General features: G+C 40.8%; 1 protein-coding gene across 9 annotated transcripts in view; it reads left to right on the top strand.

The window, feature by feature from the left end:
- Positions 1-20,268, top strand: part of PKHD1 (PKHD1 ciliary IPT domain containing fibrocystin/polyductin) — a 277,474-nt gene that overhangs the window by 117,878 nt on the left and 139,328 nt on the right. For all 9 annotated transcript variants that reach the window (XM_064448230.1, XM_064448231.1, XM_064448232.1 and 6 more), the window contains 9 exons: positions 997-1,204; positions 2,185-2,342; positions 3,941-4,135; positions 5,198-5,323; positions 8,016-8,149; positions 13,105-13,217; positions 14,548-14,647; positions 15,968-16,102; positions 19,264-19,399. In XM_064448230.1, the coding sequence (XP_064304300.1) occupies positions 997-1,204; positions 2,185-2,342; positions 3,941-4,135; positions 5,198-5,323; positions 8,016-8,149; positions 13,105-13,217; positions 14,548-14,647; positions 15,968-16,102; positions 19,264-19,399 (1,305 nt within the window). The remainder of the gene's footprint in view (positions 1-996; positions 1,205-2,184; positions 2,343-3,940; positions 4,136-5,197; positions 5,324-8,015; positions 8,150-13,104; positions 13,218-14,547; positions 14,648-15,967; positions 16,103-19,263; positions 19,400-20,268) is intronic.

Here is a 20,268-nt window from a genome sequence, read left to right as displayed (position 1 = left end):
TGAGATTGCTGACGCGGGGGCACATCCTGAAGTTTTGATGACCTGTGTATTCACACTGCTGTAACCCATCCCCATCCATAGGGCTGTTAAGTGACCTTCAACTCAACGGAACATGAACATCAAAGATATGTTTCCGGGTCTAGCCGGACTAAGGCCTCACCAGGAATATGTTTCAGCAGTGTGTTCTGAGATTCAAGTTTTCTGGAAAATAAATCCTCAAAGTTACAACATTTAAAATATTAAATGATGTTATTTCTGCTTTTGGATTTAAAAGGCTGATGCAAATTCTTTTAATATGTAATGTTTAAGCCACTTAACCCAAGATTTCACAAAATGACCCCTCATTTTGGAGCCTCCATTGGAAAAACTTTAAAGATGACCTCGTGTTTCTAGCTGGGCAAGCTAAACTAGACTGTAGTCACTCAGTTTTTCAAACTGGTGATATTTGTCCTTCCACATGACACTGAAATGTTACGAACAGAAGCATTTTTTTTGTGTGAATGCAAGTTCCTTGTGGGCCTAGGTGCGCTGCGTGTTGTTTTGGACACTTGGCTGGGGAATCTGATAATTCAAAGTGCTTTTTGCACTCAGAGAAGGACGAGGGTCCCTGCAGAGAGTGATCTTCTCTGTTGGTTATAAAGGGTGCTTAAGAAGATGGTGTTTATCACACAGGGAAGTCAGTTTGGGGGAATGAAACTGAACATCAGCTCCCACTGCCTGTTGAACAAGCTGCTTTACAGCATTTTTTTTTCAGATTTTTGGGGCAAGTAAAGACAAAAGATATGAAATGAAGATGTTTGCAAAGCACTACATTTCTGATCCAAGCAGATGTGCACAAATCCTTTCTTGTGGCATTAATCCCGTCTCTCCTACACAGCATTAAAAACAAATGAATGACTGTGGGATGGTCCAAGTGAGGCGGTGTTTTCTAAGCATGCTGCTCCTGTTTTCATAATGTTGTTTGCCTTGGATTTTTAAAATTATTTTTCCTTTCAGGCTGGATGCCCAAAGTAGCTTTCACACACTTGAAATCATCAGCTTATGCTAACGACACACGATTACTGCTCCAGCAGCCTGTTGACTGGCAACCCGGTGATGAAATCATGGTGGGAAGAACAGGCCTTGGAGATGCACAACAGCAAGAAGAAATGGTTGTTATTAAGTCTGTGAACAACACGGAGCTGTACCTTAGATCACCGCTCAGGTATCCTTTCAAGGGCCAAGGGATTTCTATAGCAGAGAGATAAAATGGGAAAATTTGGTCAAGGTGAAGATTTGCAGTTTCCTGTGGGACATAATAACCATATAAATCCCTTTCACAAAGGTGGTGAGAGATATTTCAGTTCCTTGCTCCCCCAAAAGCCAGTAGATGTTCAGTCCTGAATGTTTCTGGTTATGTTTAAATTCTGTATCATAACCATGAACTCAGAAACCTTTGAAGCAGAAAACACTGATGGCCAGTACAGTCCAGTGGCCTCAGCACAGGGGTGACACAGAATTTTCCTGCACAGTTTATTTCCTGTGAAAGTGCTTTTTTTTTTTTATTCCCCCACAAAAAGTGTCTGACTTCTGTAAAACAAAAAATAAAAATCTTCCCTTCTAGACTGATTTACTTAGGCTGATTAACAACACACTCAGAATGAATTACTTCACTCTAAATACTGATTCTGTGTTTTCAGTGAACGGTAGTTTCACTGCCTTACGCTCTCTTTGTCCTCTGTGTGTGGAGATCTTGGACACACTGTACTTCTTATCATCATAACCTGGAGCCCCAGTGTTGAAACATCTATTTGGAAGGCAACCCAACTCCAATGCCCAGGAAGCCTTGTGGTATCTTTTTCAGAAATAGTTGGGACTTGAGGAAGAAAGTACTGAAGGTTTTCACCAAAATATGTTTTGGGAAGGTGAAGGAAATTCAAAGGCTGAAATATTTTGGTGTAAGCATACATAATCTAAGGAAAATTTGTGAGCTTGGGAGGCAAAGAGATGGAAACAAACTTCAAGCCAAGGAAAAATATATCTAGCCCTTATACACAGAGGCATTAGATATGCCACTGTGCATGGTGAGAGAAGAATGAAACAAGCTTTGAATTTGGGCAGTTGGAGTCATAAGCTTAGTGTAAACATCATTCTTGCCATCTGGCAGGTGCAGATACTTTAGTACCTTTTTGTGTCTTTCCCTAGGTACTCCCACAATGTTGGAGAAGGATGGGTGAATGGCCAAAGCTTGCCTTTGAGTGCCGTGGTGGCACTGATCAGCAGAAGGGTTGTTGTTCAAGGAAATGTCACGATGGAGAGGATGTCACACCTCAGACAGTGTGTGAAAGCAGGTGCTACAAGAGGTGAGGAGTTCTTTTCTCACAGAAAAATACCAAGGAGGAAAATTGCTCCATTAAAATCATGTTGTCGTACCACTGTGTATTAGAAATCTTTCTTAATAGGATAACTTTGAGACATACCAGCACCAGGAAAGTGAGTTTATCTTTCCAAACATTGTTTGACATTGAAGTGTGAAGTCTCGGGACTTGAACTGCATTTCACTGTAATGTCTCAGATGTATTACTTTCCCATTGTTGTTTCAAGCCATCTTGAGAAAGACCCTTTAGTTTTGCCTGAGCCTAAGGGTATAGAAAAGAAAGTATCTTCTGAAAACATATTTCAGTGTACATAATATATTAAATTTTTAATTGTATTTACTTTTTAGTCACTTTAAGAAGAAGGAAAAACAAAACAGCCCAATGCTGTTTGTACCCTTCAGTGTAAAATATTGAGACGTTGATTAGGTTTTAGGTATACCAAGAAAAAAGGCAGGTGATGGTTCCTTGTAGCATATAGTAACACTGGTGAAAAAATGCTAGGTTCTCCTTTAGTTTTACCTGTGTGAAACAACATGAAATTCTGACAGGTGGCTTCCTGTTTTTCACCAGCTGATGTGGAAGCAGAATCAGACACAGTGATTATAATTTGAGGAGAGTTAGGTTATCTGGCAACACAGTGCTAAGGTTTCCTTTAAAAATAAAATGCCTTGGGCTTTTAGACTGTGACACAAAACTTCATTTCATATCCAGCAGCCAACTGCTTATATTACTCATAGATTTATGGTCCATTTTCTGTGGAACTCATAAATAAAGTCTCTGAAATGTGTTAACTGTCTGAGGTTTTTATTTGAGTTACAGGATAGGAGGATTTCTCAGAGGAGTCACCAGAAGATGAGTGGGCAGTGTTTTTTGTGGTTAATTTACCTTGTTTAAAAGAAAAATGAGCATTACTGAGCCTAAACAGGCAGTGCTGGAATTTGAAATCCCCTATGAACCTCCACTGAACAAGCACAAGTTGCACATTTGCAACCTGAATCCTTTCGTACCAAAATATCCTAAACATAGACCTATGGAAGGATGCCTTTCAGGAATGTTGATTCTTTCCCCAGCCCTACGATTTACTGTCCTTGTCTTCAGACTTGGGTAGTAACAGTTTCTCACCCATCCGTAGGGACATTGGGGAGAGCAAGAGTTTTAAAGAAATTTCAAAATGCTCTCATTTCAGTTTAGTTCAGTACATCCGTGCCCAATCCCCTTTCCAAGAACCTCACCCAAGGTAAATCAATGTCATATCCATCTTCCTCATGCATAGGACTATTTGAAATTGAACACAAGGAACTTTCCAAGGCATTAAACTACCACAGCTTCCTGCTGGTTTTAATATATGTTCCTCTAAAACTGTCCAGACTCTTAGGGAAGGATCCATGAGAGTATTTAGAGGGAGTATAAAATATGCTTGCCTGTGGCTATTTGTCTTTGGGCCCATGTTTAAGATCGCTGCTGGAGATAGAGTGTCTCTGTGTCAATGTGGTGGGTCTCATGATGTTGCTTGGGGCACTCTGCACATCCCATGGTCACCATGGGGAAGTAACACTGAGAGCTGCAACTGGCTTGTATTCTAGGTGGCTCCAGGTGTCTGTACAAGCGAAGCGAGAGGCAGCTGGGGGCTCGGGACCTGGGGGCCATCATAATTGTGGAGGCCTTCCAGGGAGAGGCGAATCGGGTCCAGGTGGAGGGGGTCCAGTTCCGCCACGTGGGTCAAACGTTTCGGCAACACTTCAGTGCCCTGACTCTTGCTGGCAACGCGTGGATGGCAGGTGAGATGGCTGTGCTGGAGGTGGGCCCTAATGATCTCAGATGTTCACCTTTTTCTGCTCAAAGCTGGGGCAGATGTCCTCAAAAGCCTGCTCAGTTCTCGGGCCAGTTGACAAATTGGATTGGTAAATGTAAGACAACCTCACCCGTAGTTAGCCCAAGTAAAACTTGATGGAGCACTTTAAACTGCTTTGGTTCTTTTGCATCTCTGGACAGCTTCTTCCTAAAACAATATTTCATTTTTATGCCACACCTCTGAGTTGGCGTGTGACTTCTAGCTCTGGAAATGAATGCACTAACATACTCTGAGGGAGCTCAGAGGTGGCTCTGGGGTAGCATAGGCCAAAATCTAATTCTGTCACCTGAAGGTTAAGGAACACGTTAAGTTCTTTTGACTTTGTCACTGATAAGTGCAAAATTCATCTATGTGGAAGTGTCAATGAGGGATCTGAAGACTGGTGGTGATAGGAGCAAGTTAGGTGGACCTGAATAATGTTTTAAGGGTACTGGATGGGACATTCCCCTCCAGCTAACCCACACTTATGCCTTTCCTATGCCATCTTCGTCACTGAGTGAGGATCTAGGCTTCCTGGTGATAGAAGGCAGCACTGGCGATATTTCTGGAGTATAGTGGGCAGGTCACCGTGCCTGGCTAGACAAGGTGTACAAGATACCTGCCCTGTCCCCACTGCCCTTTTGAAACATTTCTCCTCTCCTTCAATCCCACTTCAATCACCCAACTAACTGAGCTCATAACACACTTCATGCTTGGGATCTCACCCTGTCCTCTCACTGGATCTCCTCCTCCTTCCTCACAATAGGGGACCACCTCCGTTAACCCATTTCTGCTCTCAGGGCCCCTCTTCTTTACTGTGCCCATCTCAGCAATGCCCGCCTGTTGACAAAGATCTGCCAGGTGAGTAAGCGTGGGCAGCTGCAACCAAGCAGTCTCACGGGAGCACAGGATTAATGGCATAGCAGCAAAGTATGAGGAGCTAATGTAAAACTCTCCCAAACTTCAAGATGCAGTGTGCTTTTTGCTCACAGCACTCATTTCTTTCCAGGCTCTTACATACGTGGCTGCTGTGTTCTGGACTCCTTTGGCCAAGGACTCCGTCTGGCCGGGATCTCAAACCTTAGTGTGGAGAGTAACGTTTTCTACAACATTTCAGGCCATGGACTTCTACTGGGTAAGTGAAGCAGGAAAATATCTGTCCTACATGTAACAGTAACATGTGCTGATCGTCGTTTGCATGAAAATGCCTTTGGAGGAAAGAATGGCAGATCCTTAACTGCACCCTGAGAACTTTAGTCACATCTTAGACATTTTCTGGTATCAGTGAATCTGGAATAAAGCTCCCAAGATTCCCCATGCAACTCCTAGCAGCTATTTCCGTTTGACCACACATTCTCAATTTTATCACTTGATCTGGGTCTATTTTCTTTCAGTGTGCAAATGGAAGAAGAAATTTTTAGGGAATTGATTTATCTGTCTTTGGAAGAGCACTATTATGCAATATTTAAGACCCCAGTTCAGCGAGGCATTTAAAAGCATACTTACCTTTAACTTCAGTCATTTGACATTGAAGATAATGGAGTGAAAGCATATGTTAAAAGTTAAGCAGAGGATTTAGCACTTAAATAAATTGGAGCTTGGAGCAACAAAAATGTTAAACAACAAAATATTTCTCCTAACTAACCATCAGGAGACTGACTTGCAGCATCTTCTGCTGGGATCTCATGTTGCCTGAATACCTAAAGATATAGCTCAATTTTTCTTTTCCATCAGAGATGGGATAAAAATGACCATTTTTAAGATAAAATTAGGGGAGGGGAAAAGCCTTCAGTCCTGATCCTGCAGTTCCACACCCACAGCGAGTCCCTGTGCCAGGTGCTGTATATAAACATAATGAGAAGTGATAGATGACAATTTAAACAGAGGAGACCTTTAAAAGGAGAGTGATTGTGTACGTCTTGCAGAGAAAGAGAGCTGGCTCAGAGAGATGCAACAACTCACCCAAGGTAATGCGCAGAGCCCTTGCGGCCACAGGGAAGCAGAACAAGATCTCCATCCTGCCAGCACGCCTTGGCTCACTCATGCTAGGACATGTGTCTGTGTTAAAGGACTCTGGGCTGTGCTGAATGTTTCTGCTGAAGTCTCAGCCTGCATACACCTTATCCCCACGATGTCTTTAATGGTTTCACTGTCAGCAGCTCCAGAGGGTCTGATGGATGAATTTATATATCATTTTGTTGCCTGTGAAGGAATATTTATTATAGCTGGCTATTTGCAACTCCAGAATTGGACTCCCTCAGTGATTTCATCTAAACCCCTTATTTTCAGGGGGTTTGCAAGACAGTCATAAAAATTTGCTCTGGGCTTAAAATTAATTGACACACCAAGACCTTTTAGGCCACCTCGAAATCCTATATGGCTGTCAAAGGAACTGCTTTAGGACCCTGTTCACGCTCTGGTGGTGGCACGGTAGTACATACAGCCTGGAAAGGAAATATTTCCTAAATGGATCAAAGGATCAAATATTTCCTAAAAGGCTCAAAAGACTGAGAGGAAGGTTAAAAATAATTGCTGACATCCCCAAAACCAAAGCACATAGGTTTTCCTGGCAAGTAGGGTAGTGATGATTGGGGAAAGGATCTGTATTTGGAATAGAACTTGAGCAGATATAGTTGAAGATAATAAATTATGTCTGACAAACGCAACTAAATAGATTTGATTTGCTCCTGACGTGGGCCAAGCAGAGATGATCCACTTTGTATTCTGCTTCCAAAACGCCAGAGCTGGGGAACATATGCTCATGCGTCCTTATTTGGGCTTGACCTGCATGCAGCTATCTGCTTTTTGCCATTGGGTGGCACATTTCTTTGTGGTGTAGTTTAAAAGGATATTTCTTCTTTTTTTTTTTGTTCCTACTTCAATACCGTTACTAGATCTGGGGCACCCCATGACTCTTGAGTTGTGTGATCAATTTCTTGATTGATTTTTCCTTTTTCTTCTCATACTTCATGCTTAGGGGGTCAAACCCCCCACTTTTGTGCACAGTTGCACCAGGTGTTTTTAATTCTATTTAGAAATTTCTTACATGTAGGTAGGGCAGTGGATGGAGACACAGGAGATAGATAGGACTTTGAATTCCAGTACTGCCAGAAGCATGCCTGTGTGTGCATAGGTGAGCCACTTCCCCACTCTGAATCTCTTTTTTTCCAACTGTAAATGTGCTTCATATTTCCTTTATTCATCTTCTCCATAAACCTAGGATACAGTGTGGCTGCTGTTGTATTCATATATAACTCCTGGCAACGGGTCTTGTGCATATTGAACTGCAGAACCGTGGTCTCTATTGCCTCTCTGTAGAATATGTATTGTAGTATTCCTTTCCTTGATTGTTTTTATCTCATTACAGTGTAAGCTCTTTGTGGCAGAAATTGGTGTTTTACCATATTTACAATCTTGATCAGACCTTGCTTGTGGCCTCCTGACATTTCTGAAGCACACAGCCTTCCCCTTTCCATGCTGTGCACCGCTGTGTTGAGCAGTCAGGGCAGTCATCGACCACCTCACAGCCATCTTCTGCCATGTGTTAAACCCAGGCTTCTCAGTTCTTTTCAAACAGTGATTTACCCTGGGACAGTTAGACGAGAAAGATAATCCCCAGGTGGGCCGTGCAAGCAAAGCAGGCAGGGCAAAACCCTGTGACTTGCATAATAGAGGGTTTCAAGCTGTATGTACATTTCTATTTCTTTTTATTCCCCTTATTCCCCTCCTTTTTCATGTCTTTCTAAATTTTTTTTTAAGTTTTTTTTCTTTTTTTCCTTTGCTTTCTTGTCCTTTTTTTTATTATTTGTTTGTTTGTTTTTTTAAAGGAGAGGGACTGGAAGAGGGGAACAGAATCAGTAACAACATAGTGACTGGCCTTTCTGGAACAGATGGTTTATCCAACATTGAGACACTGTCACCAGCAGGGATCTACATCAGGGCTCCTGCCAACCACATTAAGGTAAGAAATTCAGGTATAAAGAGAACCATGTCCTTTCTAATAAAAAATATCAGAAAGATACGGAACTTCATTTATCTGGGAGATCATATACACAACATTTGCTTCCTGGCTGAGCTGTCAGAAACTGTGCTTGTGATGGGATATTAAAACAAGCACATATTACAAAATAAATTACATTCATGGGCAAATTTGTTGTTACTGAAAATTTTACTGCACTTGAGTGGAACGAAATATTGCAGTGAGATCCTTCATCACGGGATACTTTAAAAAGTTGTTTTATTTCTTAATATTCATGAATTCATAAAAACTGAAAAATGTTTAGGCTCAGGTTCTCTCGAATTTTTTCCTACTTCTGTCATTATGAAAAAAAGTCTCAATTTTAATGGGCAAACATGCTAAAATTTAGTAATATCATATGTACCTCTGTCTTCATTTAAAATGACAACTTATGTACAGACCAAGATTTGCATTCCAGGGAGGGAAGGAGAATGCATTCCCTGTTCTATGAAAATGACAATGATATGACAAGAAACCAAGCTTCTCTATTCTAAATAGTGATAAAACATAGAACTCTCAAAAAGCTAACAGACTAATAACCCTCACATCAAAAAGTTGAGCTCAGTAACAATCTTTTTATTCACTAATTCCCTGATGCTCTCTTTTATTTCATACATTTTTTTGTCTATTCAGGTTACTTACATTTCAGAATAGAGTCACTATTAAATGTTTCATGGAAAGAAAACTATTTTCAGCAATTAAGTTGAAAAAAAATTTCAAACTATTTTTCCTTCCCAACTATTTTAAGTCTGGAATTTCATCGAAACAGACCTTTCTCACCAAAGTTTCAGTTGTGACAAATGCGCATTTTCAATAAGAAAAAAAAATACAGTCCTGACCTGTTCTATCGCTAACCCACAGAAACCAAACCAATTATTAAGTGTATGTGAAGACCTAATTGCTCCCTGGGCTTGAGTTACAAGAGGAAAGAATTGTACCTAAATTTGAAGGTGAAAAAGAGACCATCACATTTCCTATGTTAGTATGAAGACAGTAGTACTTAGGAAGAAGGAGATGACTTTCCTGCAGTTCCCTCAAGGGCATATTTATCATCTTAAAACCCATCAAATATGGTTAAAAAATACAACAATTGGGCAGAACCACATGAATTTCAGCTCCAGTAAACACAGAGTTTTGTACTATCATGCACTGACTTACCCTGGAGCTGTCCACTTGATCGCCAGTGGCTCAGCTTTAGAAAAGTTTTGCCGCAATTATCTCTACAGGTACGTGTGAACTGACTGTGGTTGGTTTCCAGCACATTTGTTTAGCTCTCTCGGTTCACATATCTCTGTAGATACACCCAAAACTGCGTCTGTGGCTGTGTACCTGAACATCAGGGTTAAGTCTGCTCTCCAGAGATGTGTTACTCAAGGCAGAATAGCTGATGGCCCTTGAAGGGTTGCTGATAAACCTCGTTGTCGGCAGTCCCTCGGAGTGGGTTATTTGAGGCATTGCAGCAGCAAAAGGAAAATATGAAGAAGTTGCCTGGCTTAAAATTATTATTAACTGCACTTGCTGTTCTACAGAACCAAGCAGTGTTCAGCAGAAGACATGAAAGGACATGGATGTTAAGAGAAAAAGGTCACACTTTTCCAAGCAAAACATTTGTGTCCTGTGGAATTTTTCTTAGTATAGTAATAATCGTTAAATGCAAGGGATGTTGCTCCAGCACCAGCATCATGGTGCTACAGCTTCAACATCTTTTATCTGACCAAATGGCTCAAGAACTGGATATTGGTTTTTAGGTATTTATAATCTTAATTTAATAGGGAGGTTTGAAGAGTGTAATGGGAAAGACTCATCTTCCCACTGCCTGTTTTCCAGGAATAGAAACTTCCCTCTCCAGATTTTAATGTTAGGTGGTTGTCAGGTTTTGTGTTTGATTTTTTGTTTCCAGATTGCCATCTTTCAATTACCAGTTTTAAACTTACAGGCTGCAATCTTTAAGGCAAGGATTACAGCTAAGATAGGCAGCTGTAGGTCCATACTGTGTTACATGGGTTAAGCTTTCCTCAGTGAGTACTGCAGTAATATTTTCATAACTACTCAATTTACTTGGAGCCTAAATTTGCATCGGTGACCGAAAAGCTTAAATTTCCTTGAAAATCAGTGGTCTCCTAAACGGTGTTGAAATTGGGACACAGCAGTCACTCAAACCTGAGCCTACAAAGACATTCAGAGAACCAATTCCCACTGGTTTCCACTTGACTTAAGCTCTTAAGTGCATTTGTGAATCAAGGTGTTAGATAAAATTTTATACTCATACAGTATAAGTGCAAAATTCTTATTACAAGGTTAGTTTTTGGGTTTTTTTAAAGAAAGTATGATAGCCTTGGTTATCACTTTTAGTGTCATAAGATGATTTCATTGTCTTATAATTTAATTTTAATTTAAGTAATTTAATAAATAAATAAGTCAAAAGGCTGGTTTCTTGCTTTTTAAATGCTATCAGCATGAGGAACTGAAGATGCCTTTCTTTGATATTGGCTCTTTGGTCACTGAAGCGCATGCCCTGTGTCCCTGGTTTTATTTTTGTGTGCAGGGAAAAAAAAAAAATAGGTATTTTGTCTTCTTCTCTTGGTTCTCTTGGTCCCAGTGGGTCTTGGACCTTTTGTAGTAACTTCCTATTCATACACATTGAATGCCCTTAAATCCCAGAGCCAGCACACGGTGCTCATGCATAACATCGTACAGACTGGGTTTAAGAAATTCATCAAGCATCCTCCCTTTCCTTTCCTGGCATGGCGTCGAGGACTGGCAAACAGCTTAAATGAGGGATCGGGGTGGACATCAGTCTGTGTTTCCATGTCAGAGGAGTGACTGATGGTCACACTCTTGATGAATGCATTTGTTTCCCAGTATCACCCAACCCAGCCATTCTCCGCAGCACCAAAGAGGTGAGGTCGCATCTGTTTGGCATCAACTGTTTCTCACCATTTCATCCCCACCAAGATCTTTTCTAAAACCTTCTGCAAGGTGAGCGCGCGTTGAAGCGAGCCCGTTGGGGGTACTCCTTGCATCCTGCCAGGTTCTGAAACTGGGGGAGCGGTGCTGGGCACACTCTCCAGAGCTTTAATGTCATCTTTAAGGTCAACAGTTTGAGCCCCAGCTATCTAAGAGACATTCATGAAATATTTACGTTAGCAGTGTGGTACGGTTAAGAGACGCTTAAAACGTCAACCACTTTATTTTACTGACTTGCGATGCATACCTCCAGGTATTTGGCATGCTCAGGGAGGTAATTTCTCTCTGGAATTTTGGTTGCACGGACATTCGTAATATACTGACTTCCACAAAGAATTGATTTCCACACGAAATTCCCTGCTTGCCTAAACCCTCTGCCCTCCAGCCACAAGCTGGCTGAATAAATATGCAGGTTTTTTTCCTTATGAATCATCTGTAGAACGCACGATTGGAGTCGCAAGTAAAAGTTCCTGGAAATAATGTGACTGGACTGCAGAAGTATTTTGTTAAAGGAAAAGGGTCTGCGGCTGCACTTTCAGAAAAAGCAGAAGTTTTACCAGGGCACAGAGAAAACAGTGCTTTGGGTGTTGATACTTCTGTGTTGCTTGACAGATGTCAGAGATCACGTCTGCAGGGAACACACTTGCATGGGTCAGAAGAAAGTAATTGGTGTATGGAGGCCTTCACCTCTAGGTCACCAGGCTTGGCTTTGATTTGGACCATCAGGGACCAAAAAGTTGTTAGTGTTTTAACACTGTCCGGTGACCTATGAATGGAAGTGGTAGGTGTCAGTCCCGATCTTAGAGACCAAGCTCTTCTTATAGTGCAAGAAGGCTCATCTTAGACTCCCCTTAGAGAACTAGATACCTCCAGAGAGCAATTAATCTTATCTAAGGATAGACCAGATTTGCCCTCTGCACATGCCCATGCCTTATTTTTTCTGGAAAGGGAGCCTAGGTGTACCAGCCTGGACTTCGGCATCAAATTTTTACACATCTGAGATAGGTGAGAGGCGTCATGCTCAGATGTGCACATGAAAACCTTGCTGTATGGACACCGTCCAAAACCATCTATGTTTGGCTGCTGTCTAAATGAAGCAGGTAAGAGCAGTTTTTTCCTCTGGAGTAGAAAAGCTCCTAACTCACCATATATAACCCACATAACCTACTTGCTACAGACTCTGTAAGTAGCAAACTCCTAATTTAAGACCAGGCAAACCTTATGTTCACTTACTTTTCACCTCTTGCAATAATACGAAGAATGCAGCTCCAGAATTTCTTCGTTAAGAGATATTAAGTGGCAACAACCGACAGCACATCTTCCCGTAGTTATTCACTTATCCTGTTAAAAAGAACCCAAAACAAGTAATTTACCACAGGTCTGAGTAAGTTTAGTTATTCAGCCACTGACATATCCTGAAGATATAGTTCTCTCTTTTCTCTTAACTTTTAGGGGGTCTCACTTTTTCATGCCAATGTTGTTTCTTTTTGCTGTATTTGATTTGGGAGATAAAAGACAGATTGAGAAGCAAATCAATAAACTGAGTAGTTCATGATTTACTTTTCTTTCATCACATCACCTTCCTACTTAGAAAGGATTTTAAAGGGGTGAGAAGCTTTCCACACACTTTTTTTTTCCCTTACCCACTTCTTGAAGAATTATGGCAATGCCATTTTTCTGTCATTTTTTTCTATTGCTTGGCCAACTCTTGCTGCCTGGCTTGAGAACAGGTTTTTTGACTGACCCAAGGTCAGAGCAAAAACAGGGCAAGGCTGAGGACACAGAAACAAGGTACCAGCTTCCACAGGCCAGACTTAACAGAATTTGAATGGACCTCAGCTGGGATTTTAATTTGGGTTTTTCTTAAGTTTATTTTAATTTCCAGAAGTCTGTATTAATCTTTTTTCACAGTCGTATATGCTTCTCTACAGGGTAACACAGTGTTTGCTGCTGGGTATGGCTATTTCTTTCATCTCTTCCCTGAGGGACCATCCAAAACGCCTCTCCTGTCCTTCAGCGAGAATGTAGCTCATTCCTGCACAAGGTACTTGGGGATTTTTGGTTAAAGAGATTTTCCTTCAGTTCATGGTAGTGCTAACTCTAATTACAGTGGTGAGCAGAAAATGCTTTGCCCCTCCTTTCAGGATATTTTTTTCCCAGTTTTGACCCTTTTAGGGCTTCCTCTCTCGTAAGCAGAGCTCTCCATAGCAGAACAGAAGTAGCGTTTGACAGCAACGTGTTTGGGGCTGTTTTTCAGGGCCTGACTGCAAATTGTTTCCTTAGTAGTTTCAATACGGTCATTTCTTCTTTGTTCACAAGCCCAATTTGTTAAGTCGCCGCATTTCCCAGTGCTGTTAACAAGCTCCTCCACTTTATGCCCTTGTTTAAATGATCCTGATGTAGTTTAAGGTGCCACATTTAACACATTTCTTCATCAACCATTTAACAACAAAGCACTGAAGCAAGTGCTTATGTGTTGAACTGAAAGCTCATTTCTAATTATACCAGGCATTTTGAGCAGAAGAGGGTGTCGTGCAGGAGAACAGATAGACTGGTTCTTTCTTACACTCTAATATCTCCTGCAGGCCACCATTATAGACTTGGCACTGGCTTACACAACCTGGAGTGGCATTTCTTACCTCCAGATGCTTTATATCATAGCAGCACGAACACTCAACTACCAGAATTTGGCCTTTGATTAAGTAGATTGAAGAGACTAATCACTTTGCAGTCCAATGAGATAAAAGGTGTATGTCAGACATTACATACAACAGTTGTTCCTGTAGCATCCAGGAACAGCTATTCACTGCAGCTTTTGCCTGTATTCCCTAAACAGAAATGATAGTAAAAAATGACATTGTACGAAAAGTCAGTGGGCAGAGTCACCTGAATTTTGATGAAATCTGGACATTAATCTGGATTTAAAATCTCTGAGAAGGTCAAACTGCATTCAGGAACCTGTACATTTGGAATGTGCTCCAAGCTGGATGAATCCAAGATATAGAAAAGCCTTATCTGTTCAGATTCATGTCAGGCTTATCTGAAGATGATGCTGGTTTAAAGCTCATGAGCATGGTTGGGGGCGTTTTATAGCGAGCCCCCGTCAGTGGTATTGTGCACTGGTTGTTAGCCCTGATGAGGCTAATTCTGAAAATATTTTGAAATAAATTTTAAGTATGCTCCCTGGCATGATTAGAAGTCTAAAAGAAATATTGCTATCCACCAGTTTTTGATTTTGGATTAAATGATAAGGTCTGATGCAGAGGACTGTTACAGATTTAAGATTTTAGGTATCACAGTGATGAACAGGAAAATCTGCTCGTGAATACGTGTGCTGTAAAGAAACAGTCTCCTTTGCTTGCTTTCCTAAACAGGTACGGGTTGCTGGTGTACCCAGAATATTTGCCGGACAGCCCAAACAGACCTGTTCAGTTCAACAACTTCACAGCTTGGAGCAGCCAAGGTGGAGCACAGGTACGTTTGTCCTGACTGTCCTCTGTGATGCTCAGGATCTTTACAGGTATATCACCTCGACACTAACTTCATCTTTTAAAGCTAAAACCAGGCCACAGTTATAGTAAAGCTCTTGTACCTGTACATCCATGTTCCTCAGCTGGAGGCTCCTGTTTCGGTGATAAAGCCAGAAACACAATTTGTGTAAGCTCTTCTGCAGAATCAGTGTTACCTTTATCAATAGCCGGTCTCCTCTGTAATCATCCAGCATCTGTCTGCTACTATAACCATAGGATCATAGAATGGTTTGAGTTGGAAGAGACCTTAAAGACCATCTTATTCCAACCCCCTGCCATGGGCAGGGACACCTTCCACTAGATTATGCAGCCAAAAAAGTCCTCCCAGTGGATCTGAGCTATCAGTAAACACTGCAGTTGGTAGAGGATCCGTTACCTTCATAGGGTTAATGTTTTCCATGGAAATTTTTTCATTCTTGTTAAAAATGTGCACCTTTTTTTCTGTTTGAATTTATCTAGCTTCACTTTCCAGCTATTGCAGCTCACTATTACTTAACTGATTAAAAGCCCCGCACCACCCTTTATTATCAGAAAATTTGTTCCCATACTGGCTCTTAGAGGCTGTGATCCTCTTAACCCGCCAGCTGATGACCTGGACAGATTGTATGTGCTTCTCTATAAGGCATGTTTTCTCGTCTAACCCATCCTATGGCTCTTCCTTTGAAGGTGCCCAGTTTTTCAGTGTGGGGTTTTTTTGTTCAGACTGGTGCATCCTCTTTCTGGAAAAGCTTATTTCTATGAAAATAAATGAAACAAAATGATGTTTTACAATTTTGTTTTTGTGGTTTTCTCTGCTTAACTTGTAATTTCTTTGTATGTTATTGACGTAGCATACATGAATAACTAGGTTTATTCTGCTTCTTTCCATGGGCTCCCTCTGGAAACAGTCTTCTTGCTTTAGGTGACTGTAAGCAACACCTCCGGTTATTTTCAAGGCATCTTTCTGCTACAAACATTAACTTCTTTTATCCAGAAATAAACCCCAAAATATCTACGGCACTTACAGCCTATTACTGAGTCTCAGTTCTGATTTTATTTCATACAGTTCTTTTTTCTTTTAACATGAAAATAAGTTGGCAGTATTTTTGTATTAATTAAAAGCAGAAATAAGAAATTAAGGGGAGTTGCTCAAATACAAAATACACATTCAACATTTTTATGTGTTTCTGCACTTCCCCTGTCTATTGTAAGTAAAGCAGAGTTACAAATCACAATCTTTTTTTTTTTTGTTTAATTATTATTCCTTTATTATGCTTTTATATAGATTTTTAGTAGCAGCAACCTTGAACTCCAACATTTCTGGATTTATGCTTGCAAAGACTTCGGCATTGACGTTGTAGAAAGCCTGGGAAACACTTCTGTAGCTGATAGCGTTTTAATTGGACATGTTGGGCAAAAGGTAAGCACTGCAGGAATTATTTCAATGTCTCTTGAGCTGCACAGCAACCCTACAAACAGGAGTTTGGAGAAATAAGAAAACAACCTGAAAGCAGCCCCTGTTCCATGACAGCTTGGGTAAAGCTTGGATTTTAAATAGACTGTATGTAAGGATAAACACTTAAGCCCAGCTTCAGGATGAGGTTTGGGCACTGGTCTGTTTACTTAGCCCTCTAGCTCTCTTCCACCCCTTGGAAAGATGATGCCTTCAGCTGCAGCACCTGCAAGGGACATTGATCTGGTGATGAAGCAGAGAAACTTGGAGCACCAGTACTGCTCTCCCAGTCTACTGGAACCAAGGATTTTGTTCCTTCTGCTGGCAGCAGCAGAAAGGAAATAACATTTGATCAGCATAATTTTTCAGGGTCTCCATTCATGCCAGCTGATGGTAGAGCTCAATAACTATCCACTGTTGAGAAACCAGAGATCGCGTTCTGCAGGAAAATTCAGCATTTTGTCCAAACGTCTTTTTGTTTCAGTATGGAAGTTCTGAAGATTTTTTTTTTAAAAAACAAATTTGAAACAAGGACACTGAATTTTCTATTTGAGTTTGGAACTATTAAAAGATTTTATATTATAATGTATATTCATGTATATTCCTTATAAAACAATGATCAAGAATAAAAACAAAATCACACCTCTATTCAATATAGGAGCTGAAGGATTTTAGTGTTAATTTTTCCCTATTCATGTTTTTTCCACAACTGACATGGCCTCAGAAAAAACTTGGAATTTCACAATACCTGAATTTTTGAGAGAAATAAGAATTTTTGTTTAAACAAGCTTTTCTAACATACATTCCTATATACCTTTTACTTTAATAAACAGACACCATTTAGCCATACACGATCAGGTCTAGTTTAGTGATCTGAGAATAATGAGGAGGAACAACAGGTTTGGTTTCTACCCTAGTTAACACTTTGTTTCCATGCTCTCTGATAGCAGCATTGGTTCACCTGGAACACAGAGTGCTACTTTTTTAAGTGAGAATGAACAATGCTGTCAAAATGTAACATTTTTATTTATGCAGTAAATATGTTTTTCTTCCATTATTTCTTTAGGCAGCTGCACAAAGTCCTTTGGGTGTTAAAAGGTTGTTAACAGATTAATAACATGGATAACAACGGAATTTTAGTTACAACTGGCCACAGTTCCTTGTTCATGATTTTGAGGTCTTTTTTACCGTGCTCAGTTTTCTACTGTTGTTTATGAAATTAATTTTCTCTCTGACTGGCAGAAAAAGAGTTTTAATTGAGTTTTCTTTAGAAGAAAACCTCTGTAGTAGGTCTACTGAAAGTATGTGGCTCAGATAAAACGCTGGCTTCACCAGTCCAACCTTGCAGCATCCCAGTGATGCAACAAATTTCTCTCAGACACCAAAGGGTGGATGTCTTTGTTTTTGCTTTGCAGGATCCATGGAAGGACTCCAATGTTGTACTTGTTCAGAGATTTAGAGGCGCTCAGCTGTGCCTTGTTTCTTACAGTACCCCCGGGGGGGTGATTATCTTTGATTATCTCACGATAAGAGCCTCCTTGTCATAATTTACATCTTAATTTATGTAATTCTCCCTTTAATAATGATGTCTCTTTAATATCAATTAAAACTTTATGACATTAATTTAATGGGAACCTTGGATATTCCTCTCTTCTAGGCTTTCCAATTCTTGAAAGAAGTGTTTTAAAACAAGATCGATTTCTGGAAATATCAGGACATTTAAAAACTGGGGCTTTGATCAATTGAAACATTAATGGCAAGGCTTAATCCAGGGCCCATAAAAGCCAAGGCAAAGACTTTTGATAGCTTCCTAGACATTCAGCCAGCTTCCTCCATGCTTTCATAAAGCAACACATTGGCCTTGTGGAGCCATTTAAGAAGCATTTCTTCCTGAAAAAGCAGGTCTGAGATAGGTGACACACACTGGGAGGAATTATCATCTCTCACCCTTCTTCTATTTATTTATTTTAATAAAATAAATTAACTAAAAAAAAAAAAGATAGAAAGGGTGGTGGGATGGAAGAACAGGAAAGTGTAAGCAAAAAAACAATAGAGTGTTTCTGACCAATTTGTTACCAGAAACCAGGGATTTCTGGTTAGCAGTGACTTGGAAGGTGGCCCAGGGACCAGGGCCATCACCCCAGATGTTTTGGCCTCAGACTAAAAACAGTGATGAGCTACTGTCTCTTAATGAGCCTGAAGGTAGCACCATCTCTTTGAAGTAATAATCTATTTATAAATGTCCGTTTCATTCTACATTTTCAATTAGAGAGGGTGTTTTCACAGAAGGTGGATTTCTCGATTGATTCTCTACTATGGCTTTTGAGAGTTGTTCTACAAAAGTGTTTATTGTCCTCAGAAATAGTATTGCACATTCCTGCCAGCCCTTCTTCCTCCAGGCTACCCACTAGCTCTGAGTACATCCTCCTTCCCAGCCTGTCTCCAAGATGATTTGGCAGAGAGACGTACGCTTCCCCTGCGTCATGGCCTACAGTCACCACAAAATCTAGGTTGTCCATTGTGTTTCCCAACACTGGTGGGTTTTGCTCTTCCTCCCCGTTTGTTGCTGTGATGGACCCTGAAGTCAACTAGAGCTTTGAAGAAAGCCTAGCTTAAATGCTTTCCCCCATCCCCAATCACAAAAAAAGGGGCTTTGAATCTCAGCAGTCAGGTTTTCTTTAGAAGAGAAATTAGAATGATTAGCATTGTAGAGGAGGGAAACTTCCTGCCTCCTGGACAAGACAACGTAAAGTAAAAGGGACTGTAAACAAATCTGCTCACTGTGCCTTCCAGGTGGATTCTTTCTTCCCAGGGAATGTGCAATTTCCTTTCCCTCCAAATGTCCAACCTTAACTACTATTCAGCAACGCAGACAAAGCAAACAAGGCAATGGCTGCCCTGAGTGTCAGGCTATCATATACCGCAAATGGTGAATTAAACAGATGTTACTTGCCGGAATTTGCAAAGCAATAGCTTAGATCTCTCATTCAAACAGCGTAAGTTGCCCCACAACCACGGGCTTGAGTGCAACTACATCCTTGCGTACCAGCTGCTGCATCCTGGACTCATTAGACTTGGAGATTCACTTAGTGATGTGTTTCCCAGCCCTCTTCATTCCTTTACTGCAGGATAGGACCTGTATGTCAGCCGGACTAAAGACTCCCAAAAGATACCAGCTATTCATCTCCAACACAGCTTTCAGGAACTTTGATGTGAACACTTGCACAGCGATAAGGACTTGTTCGTTCTGTTACAAAGGGCAAGGTGAGTCTGATTTGCACTTATTTAGCAGGGTTTCCACAGTCTGTTGCTTCCTTCTGTTTCAGGTTCGGATGTTTAGAAGTTCTTAGTTTCCACAGAAAAGCATTGATAGATATCTCAGCTGAATCCCACCAAAAGCACTGTATAATGATGAGGAGTACTGGCCCAGTTTCTCTTCTGTAATCTTGTCACTATATTTGCTATAGATGAATTATCAAGAGCTAGGTTTTGATGTATTTGCACACCCGCTTTCCTTGGGTTTCACTGCATTAACAGTTTTCAAAACTGTCACTCTCTGTTTCACTTCCCCAGCTGGACAGATGGATAACAGCTCTTCCCCATTCACAGGGAGGTGGGGCATGAGATGATGATAAGTAGATACAAGATAAATGCTGTGCTTGGTGAGTGGCTCAGATGAACTGAGAAAATCCCTTAGCTGGGACTGTAGAGGTACAGATAATGACCAGTCCTCAGCGACGCTCATGCTCTTTAGTGTGTGCATTTTGCTGACATTGCTGGTGGGCTGAGCCAGACCCTTTAGCTGCTCTGCCTTGCACAGGCTGAGGTTGCAGGTTCCCTGCAATCTCCCTTGGAAATAGCTTCATCACTAAGTTGAAGCCACATATCGCATATATTTTTACAACAAACGTAGCCTTATTTTTGAACTGATTTCATTTTCTCAGTGGAAGAGGTTTTTATACACTGACTTGTTTCTGTTTCTTCATCCTGGGAGGTAAAATTTCAAGAGCAATGATTTCTTTAATAACTATGACACAACCTCGCAGAATTTCACCAAGCTCCTACCTCAGGCCAGCCTAAATCTTAGGTAAATTTTCCTAAGATAACATGTAAACTAAGCATTCTTTTGAGCT

The sequence above is a fragment of the Phalacrocorax carbo genome, chromosome 3, assembly GCF_963921805.1.
Source record: "Phalacrocorax carbo chromosome 3, bPhaCar2.1, whole genome shotgun sequence".
NCBI lineage: Eukaryota > Metazoa > Chordata > Aves > Suliformes > Phalacrocoracidae > Phalacrocorax > Phalacrocorax carbo.
Note: the sequence above shows the minus strand (reverse complement) of the source record. Positions and strands in the feature narration are given on the sequence as shown.